Source organism: Felis catus, chromosome B4 (assembly GCF_018350175.1).
Source record: "Felis catus isolate Fca126 chromosome B4, F.catus_Fca126_mat1.0, whole genome shotgun sequence".
NCBI classification, from domain to species: Eukaryota; Metazoa; Chordata; class Mammalia; order Carnivora; family Felidae; genus Felis; species Felis catus.
Window position 1 is genome coordinate 20,670,598 of NC_058374.1, and position 8,722 is coordinate 20,679,319.

The 8,722-nt window shown below is 37.3% G+C and overlaps 1 protein-coding gene across 18 annotated transcripts in view; it reads left to right on the forward strand.

Moving 5' to 3' along the window:
* Nucleotides 1–2,279, forward strand: part of MLLT10 (MLLT10 histone lysine methyltransferase DOT1L cofactor) — a 237,965-nt gene extending 235,686 nt beyond the window's left edge. For all 18 annotated transcript variants that reach the window (XM_045060978.1, XM_019834031.3, XM_045060975.1 and 15 more), the window contains one exon: nt 475–2,279. In XM_045060978.1, the coding sequence (XP_044916913.1) occupies nt 475–519 (45 nt within the window). In that variant the 3' untranslated portion in view covers nt 520–2,279. The remainder of the gene's footprint in view (nt 1–474) is intronic.
* The last annotated feature ends 6,443 nt before the right edge of the window (nt 2,280–8,722 follow it).

Below are 8,722 nucleotides of genomic sequence, written 5' to 3' on the forward strand. Positions count from 1 at the left end.
TGTTATCTCCGTTAGATACAATAGTATATGTGATTTCAGTCTTTGAAGACTTTAAAATTTTTTTATAGATAGTAAAAAGGAGACTCAAAGAGATTAAAGCTCAAGGGACAAATAGGACATGTGGGATCAGAACTATGACTTTCTTAGTTCATTTTCTACAACACCATGTTACTACTTTTGTGGAAAAAGTCAATTTGGGGGATGATATTTACATCCGTTCTCTACTTGTGACCTTCGGGTGGGCACTTCTGTCTTTGTGCCCTGCTGAAGTTAATATAAAGCAGCCAATAATGTTTATCAGTAAATTCATGTCTTTATATTGTGCGGAGAAGTAGTCATGCCAACTTGTAGAAGATTGGAATAACCATATGTACCACCATTTATCTCGGTTTTAATCCCAGTTTAAGAGAAGGTTACCTCAAGTGTGGGCCACAGATTCGTTTAGCTAATGCCTTTGATTTTGTTTAACCGCAGAGACTTAGTGATAAAACTGGGCCTGTCACTCAAGAGAAAAGTTGACACTTGAGAAACCTCTAGAAATTGCCTCTCCTGCTGCTCTAGCACTTGATCTGGCTGCCATTGCAGCCCTCCTACACCTATGAAGAAATGCGACAAGAAATGAACTGCACAGCAAAGGATTAATTGCCACAAGGACATTCTTGTAAGGCTTTGATTAATTTTCTTGTTGCTTTGTTGCACTGAAATGGAATTTCCATGCCCCCCATCCCTCAACCCAGATTTTTTTGAACTTTGAGAAAAAAATTTAATAACTAACTTTTGTCAATGAAATAATTTACATGCAATGAATTTATCAACCTAAGAGAAATTTAATATAGTTGGTGCACAACTCATTTTGTTATAAATTGGAGAGATGAACAGCAAAACTAAAGACGTGTTCCATTATAAACTTTGATTTTGTTGTACAAGTTGGAATATGAAATACAGTCTTTTGTTTGGGTTACAGTATGCTTGCTCTGTGAGTCCGATCTTAAGACAGATTTTAAGGAACTGTCCCAATTTCTTCTATTGGAGTTTTATTGGTTAACTATTGCAAATTAATAGGTCATCAACTGGGACTTGGCAATCTTTGTTCTAAAAATTTTCTTTATGATGGGATTTGGCCAATTTTGGTAATCAAGTTAGGCTGGTAATGTCTGCTTCTGCTAAAGGTAATTTTCTTTTGCTAAACACTTTTTTTTTTTTTTTTTAAAGTGCTTAGACCTACTCGTGTTTTAAAGTTAACTACTCATATTTTGAGTTAAGTGAGTTCTAAGGCTGCTGGGGGAACCAGATCAATTCAAAGTGAAAGATTTCTTTCAGAAAGAGGGGCCACTCTGGAAACTGCTGGCAGGGTTTGGCCTGAATCAAGTGCCTGTTCGTACCTCCGTTGTGTTGAAACGGCTCTGGACAGCCGAGCCTGCAGCGTCGTCAGTCCTGTGAGTAGTGGGAGCAGTCGGTGCCGCACAGCAGCCTTCCCCGTGCTTCTGCCTTGATTGAAAACTTTCTATGCCACTGTAGATAGCTCAGGCAAAACTATTACCTGGGTGTTTATCCACTAATGAGTCACAAGAAAAATGAGTGGATTTGGTAAGGTTTTTAGTTTATTTTTTTTACTTTGTTTTTTTTGTTGTTGTTAATTTAAACAGCTTCCCGTTTACTGACAGTGATTTCAAACAGACCGAACAACTGCAGTTCCTGAAACAGGTGAAATCTGTATTTACAGTCCTTACACTTGGGGTAGCCACGCCCCTGGGGTGACGGTATGGCAGAGTAGAAATTAAACAATTGGGGATGTAATCACTGAACTGTTCTCAAATGTGTGAATTATTAGTGGAAAAGACCCAGCTGTAATTAGACCTCCACTGTGTACTTAGCTGGAAGAACATGTTAATTCTGCAATATGTCTCTTGGTTAAACATTGCACAGTTCTTACCTCATTTCTGTAAATAAGGTTTTGTGAATCTGTTTTGTATTGTGAAAAATTCATAACATTGATATTTTGATTTGTAATATTTCTAATTGGTAGATTTAATTGAAAAGTAAAATTAATTTATTTTTATATGTTCAGGGGAATTTTAAAGAAAGTCAAATCTTTTGTAGATAATTAAAAAAATCGGTGTGGTTTATTTTACTTATTTAACCCACTGGTTGTTATTCTGTAACAATTTGTATAAATGGTAAATTTTGAATGTGTTGTTATTTTACCTAGATGTAAAATTCCACATGTATTAAAGAAAATGTACAAAGTTTTTGTTAATAAAATTTAATGATGTTTATAACTCTGTGTCATTTCCTTTTCCCAGTTTTATTAAGATATAATTGACCTACAGTACTGGGTAAGCTCCAGGTATATAGTACAGTAACTTGACTTCTGTGTATTGTGAAATGATCACCACAATAAATTTAGTTACCATCTGTCGTCTCCTGCAGGTACAAAAATAAGAGAACGAAAACAGTTTTGTCTTTGTGATTAGAACTCTCAGTATTTACTCTCTTAACGACTTTCACGTGGTCCTACCGTAGTGTTAACTGCCATCGTGCTGTGCAGTACCTCCCTGGTACTGATTTATTCTAGAAAAATTGGACATTTTTACCTTTTGACCACATTCATCCGATTCTCTCATCCAAGCCCCTTCCTCTGGTAACCACAAATCTGATCTTTATGAGTTAGTTTGTCTATCGCTCTCTCACTCTTGGGCTCTTTTTTAATAGATTGTAGATGGCATGTATGAGATCATGCAGTATTTCTCTATGTCTGTCTGGCTTAGTTCACTTAGCATAATGCCCTCAAATTCCATCCATGAGTCACAAACAGCAGGATTCCCTTCTTCCTTATGGTTGAGTACTATTCCATGTTATATGTGTGTAATATACATATTTCATACCGTGTGTGTGTGTGGGGGGGAGAGAGAGAGAGAGAGAGAGAGAGAGAGAGAGAGAGAGAGAGAGAGAGTGTGTGTGTGTGTGTGTGTGTGTGTGTGTGTGTGTGTGTGTGTGTATACCACGGCCTCTTTATCCATTAACCTGTCAGTGGACACTTGGGTTGTTTCCATGTCTTGGCTTTTGTGACTAATGCTCAGTGAACATGGGGTGCAGAAAGCTCTTTGACATAGTGTTTTTGTTTCCTTTAGATACGTTACCAAAGGTAGGAATGCTGAATCATATGGTGGTTCTATTTTTAACTTTTGAGGAACCTCCATCCTGTTCTTCACAGTGGCTGCACCATTTTACAGTGCCACCAACAGTGCACAAGGGATTCCTGTTCTCCATTTCCTCACCAGCATTTGTTACCTCTTGTCTTCTTAATGATGGCCATTCTAACAGGTGTGAGGCGATATCTTGTTACGGTTTTGTTTTGAATTTCATAGGTCTTTCCATTTTGCTGATGGTTTCTTTTGCTGTGCAGAAGCTTTTTAATTTGACAGAGTCTCACATACTTATTTTTTATTTTGTTGCTTGTGCTTTAGGTTTCGTACCCAAAAAATCATTGCCAAGACCCATGTCCAGGAGTTTTTTTCCCTATGTTTTCTTCTAGGAGTTTTACAGTTTCAAGTCTTACATTTAAGTGTTTAATTCATTTCAAGTTAATTCTTGTGAGTTGTGTAAGATAGAATAGGCATTCAGTTTCACTCTTTTACATGCGACTGTCCAGTTTCCCCAGCGCTGGGCATTATTGAAGAGACTGTCTTGTCTTTATTGAGTATTCTTGGCTCCTTTGTGAAATACTGGTTGACCATACATGCATAGATTTATTTCTGGGCTCTTGATTCTGTTCCATTAGTCTATGTATCTGTTCTTAGGCCAATCAGACTGTTTTAATAACTATGGCTTAATAATGTAGCTTGAAATCAGGAAGTGTGATGCTTCCCACTTTGTTCTTTCTCAAGATTACTTTGGCTGTTCAGGGGCCTTTGTGGTTAAATACAGATTTTAGAATTGTTTTTTTTTCCTACTTCCATAAAAAATGCCGTTGGAATCTTGATACGGATTACACCAATTCTATATATGGTGGTTGGGTAGTAGGACATTTTAACACTATTCTTCCAATCCATGAATGTGGGATACCTTTCCCTTTATTTGTGTCTTCCATTTCTTTCGTCACTGTAGTTTGCAGGTTAGAGATCTTTTACTTCCTTCATTAAGTTTATGCCCAAGTATTTCCTTGTTTTTGATGCTGTTGTAAATAGGATCATTTTCTTTATTTCTTTTTCAGAGAATTCATTGTTACTGTATAGAAATACTACTAATTTTTGTATGTTAATTTTGTATCCTTAACTTTATTGAATTCATTGATTTGGTCTGTTTTTGGTAGAGTCTAGGATTTTCAATACTAGGTTGAATAGGGGTGGTGAGAGTGGGCATCTTTGTCCTGTTCCTAATCTTAGAAGAAAAGCTTTCAACCTGTTGCCATTGAATGTGAGTTTAGCTGTGGGCTTGTCATGTACGGCCTTTATTCAGTTGAGGTACATTTCTTTTTTTAAGACATTTTTTAAATGTTTATTTTTGAGAGAGAGAGAGAGACAGAATGTGAGTGGGGGAGGGGCAGAGAGAGAAGGAGACACAGAATCCGAAGCAGGCTCCAGGCTCCGAGCTTTGTCTACACAGAGCCCAACACAGGGCTCGAACTCATGAACCGTGAGATCATGACCTGAGCTAAAATAGGATGATCAGCTGACAGAGCCACCCAGGTGCTCCTAGATACATTTCTTTTATACTGAATTGGTTAAGAATTCTTTTTTTTTTTTTTTTAATTTTTTTTTTCAACGTTTATTTATTTTTGGGACAGAGAGAGACAGAGCATGAACGGGGGAGGGGCAGAGAGAGAGGGAGACACAGAATCGGAAACAGGCTCCAGGCTCTGAGCCATCAGCCCAGAGCCCGACGCGGGGCTCGAACTCACGGACCGCGAGATCGTGACCTGGCTGAAGTCGGATGCTTAACCGACTGCGCCACCCAGGCGCCCCGGTTAAGAATTCTTAATCACGAATGGGTGTTAAATTTTGTCAAATGCTTGTTCTGCATCTGTTGAGATGGTGATCTGATTTTTTTTCGTTGTGTGAATGTGATGTATCACATTGATGTGTGTATGTTGAACCATCCCACTTGATCATGGTGAATGGTCTGTTTTTTTTTTTTTTTTTTTTTTTTTAACGTTTTTATTTATTTTTGAGACAGGGAGAGACAGAGCATGAACAGGGGAGGGTCAGAGAGAGGGAGACACAGAATCTGAAACAGGCTCCAGGCTCTGAGCTGTCAGCACAGAGCCCGACGTGGGGCTCCAACTCACGGACCGCAAGATCATGACCTGAGCTGAAGTCGGCTGCTCAACGGACTGAGCCAACCAGGCGCCCCGGTCTGGTTTTTTTTAAATATAATTTATTGTCAAACTGGCTTCCATAGGAGTGATCTTTTTAATGTGCTGCTGAATTAGGTTTGCTAGTATTTTATTGAGAATTTTTACATCTGTATTTATCAGGGATATTGGCCTGTAGTTTTGTTTTTGGAGTGTTGTTTCTGGCTTTGGTATTAGGGTAGTGCTGGCCTCATAAAATGAGTTTGGGGCATTCCTTCCTATTTGATTTTTTGGGAAGACTTTGAGAAGGATTGTTGTTAATTCTTTAAATATTTGGTAAAATTGACCAGGGAAGCCAACTGGCCCTGGGCTTTTTTCTTTGCTGAGAGATTTTTAATTACCGAGTCAATCTTACCAGTAATTGGGCTGTTCAGGTTTTTTTATTTCTTCCTAATTCAGTGTTGGTAGGCTTTATGTTTCTAAGAATTTTTCTGTTTCTTCTTCTTGCCCTGTTTGTTGGTTCATAGTAGGTTCCTATGATCCTTTGTATTTCTGTGGTGTCAACTATAATGTCTTCTTTTTCATTTATAATTTTATTGGATTGGGTCTTCTCTCTTTTCTCCTCGGTTAGTCTAGATAAAAATTTGTCAATTTTATCTTATCCAAGAACCAACTTTTAGTTTTGTTAATTTTTTTTCTGTTACTTTCATGTTCTCTATGTCATTTATTTCTGCCCTCCTGTTTGTTATTTCCTTTTTTCTGCTAACTTTGGGCTTAGTTTGTTCTTCTTTTTCTAGTTCCTTGAAGCACAGAGTTAGGTTGTTTATTTGAGATCTTTGTTTCCTAATGTGGGTGTTTATTGCTATGAATTTTCCTCTTAGAACTGCTTTAGCTACATCCTATTAAGTTTTGGTATGTTTTGTTTCCATTTTTATTTCAAGCTGCTTTAATTTCCTCTTGAATTTCTCTTTCAAACCATTTTTTGTTCAGGAAAGTATTGTATAATTTCCATTTTGTGAGGTTTCCAATTTCTTTCCTGTTATTTTCTAGTTTCATACCACTGTGTTTGGAAAAGATACTTGGTATGATAATCAGTCTTGTTGAATTTGCCAAGGCTTGTTTTGTGGCTCAACATATTTTGTGTCCTAGAAAATGTTGTGTGTGTGCTTGAGACGAAGGTGTATTCTGCTATTGTAAGAAATTTCTTTATGTCTGTTAGGTCCATTTGTTCCATTGTGTTGTTCAAATCTGCTGTTTCCCTTATTGATTCTGTCTGAATTGTTTATCCGTGTTGATTTGAGAGTGGGATATTAAAGTCCCCAATTGTTTTTGTACTGCTGTTTATTTCTCCTTTTAGCTCTGTTAGCTTTTGCTTTATATATTTAGGTTGTCTGATGTTGGATGCATAAATATTTGCAGTTGTTATATCAACTTGGTGGATTGACTCCTTTGTCACTATTTAATGACCTTCTTTGTTTCTTTTTACCATTTTTAAGGTCTGTCTTGTCTGATAAAAGTACAGCTCCTCTTTTTTTTTTTTTTTTTTTTTTTGTTATCATTTCTTGAAAGGTCTTTTTCCCTCTTCCTCAGTCTGTGTGTGTCTTTAAGGCTGAAGTGAGTCTTGTAAACAGCATGTAGTTGTAACTTGCTTTTGAGTCCATTCAGCCATTTTACTTACTTTGTAGAATTTAATTCATTTGTGTTTAATACAGTTTAGGTTATTGATGTTATAGTTTACATGTTTTGTGTATTGTGTATTCAGTAATGTTTATTATAGTCATGGTTACTTTTACTGTTTGCTTTTTAACTTTTCAACTACAGTTGTAAGTGAATTTTACACCACTGTTCCCATATTACAGAATCTTTGATTAGATATTTACCATTTTCAGTGAGTTTTATACTACCTTTTAATGTTTCTATGATGTTAATTAGTGTCCTTTTACTTCCACTCAAAGAAGGCTGGTCTTATAAGTGGTGATGCACTCCCTCAGCTTTTTGTTTTTCTGGAGAGTCTTTATCTCTCCTTCATTTCTGAAGGACAACTTCACCGAGTATAGAATTCCTGGTTGACAGTTATTTTAATATTTTGACTATGTCATCCTAGTCCCTCCTGGCCTGAAATGTTTCCTTTGAGAAATCTGCCTATGGTCTTAGGGAGTTTACCTGTGTGTAATTGCTCTCTCCTCTTTTATTGCTTTCAGAATTCTTTGTGTTTTAGTTCTAAGAATTTAATTATAATGTGTTTTGGTGTAGCCCTATTCATGTTCAACCATTTTGGGGTCCTTCGGGCCTCATGGAACTGGATGTCCATTTCTCTCCCCAGGTTTGGGAAGTTTCAGTTGTTACCATTACTGCTTTAATTATACTTTCTGACCTTTTCTCTTTCTCTTCTCCTTCCAGAATTCTCATACTGTGATTATTATTTCTTTTGATGGTGTTCCATAAATCCCATAGGCATTCTTTACTCTTTCTTTTTGTTTCTCTGACTGAATAATTTCGAATGTCCTGTCCTCTAGGTCACTGATAACTTTCTTCTGCTTAGTTAAGTCTGCTTTTGAAAGCTCTCTGTTGAGTTCTTCAGTCATCATATTTTTAAGCTCTAAGATTTCTGTTGATGTTTTTTTTTATATAATTTTTTTTTTAATGTTTATTATTTTTGAGAGACAGAGACAGAGTGCAAGCAGGGGAGGGGCAGAGAGAGAGAGGGAAACACAGAAGCTGAAGCAGGCTCCGGGCTCTGAGCTGTCAGCATGGAGCCCGACACGGCTACAACCCACAAATCACGAGATCATGACGTGAGCTGAAGTGGGATGCTTACCTGACTGAGCCACCCAGGTGCCGCTGTTGATGTTGTTATTTTTTTATTTTTTATTTAAAAACAAAAGTTTTTAATGTTTTTATTTTTGAGAGAGAGGGACCGAGTGCGAGTCGGGGAGGGGCAGAGAGCAAGGAGACACAGAATCCGAAGCAGGCTCCAGGTGCTGAGCTGACAGCAGAGAGCCTGATGTGGGGCTCAAACTCATGAACCACGAGATCATGACCTGAGCCAAAGTCGGACACTTAACTGAATGAGCCACCCAGGCACCCCAATGTTTCTTAATAGTTTCTTTGTTGAACTTTTCATTTTGTTCATGCGTTGTTTTCCTAATTTCATTTGGTGTCTGTGTTTCTTATAGTTGACTAAAGTTTGAGTATTATTCTGAATTCTTTGACAGATCATAGATCTCTATTTCTTTAGGGTCAGTCATTAAAGTTTTATTAGTTTACTTTGGTAGCATCATGGTTTCCTGAGTTTTGTGATCGTTCATTTTCTATACTGGTATCTATGCATATGAGTAAGTAGTCTTCTTTTCCCAGTTTTTGCAGGTTTGCTTAGGCAGAGACTGTTCATCAGTCAGCTTACTTTGGATTTCTGAATGTGTCTGCTGG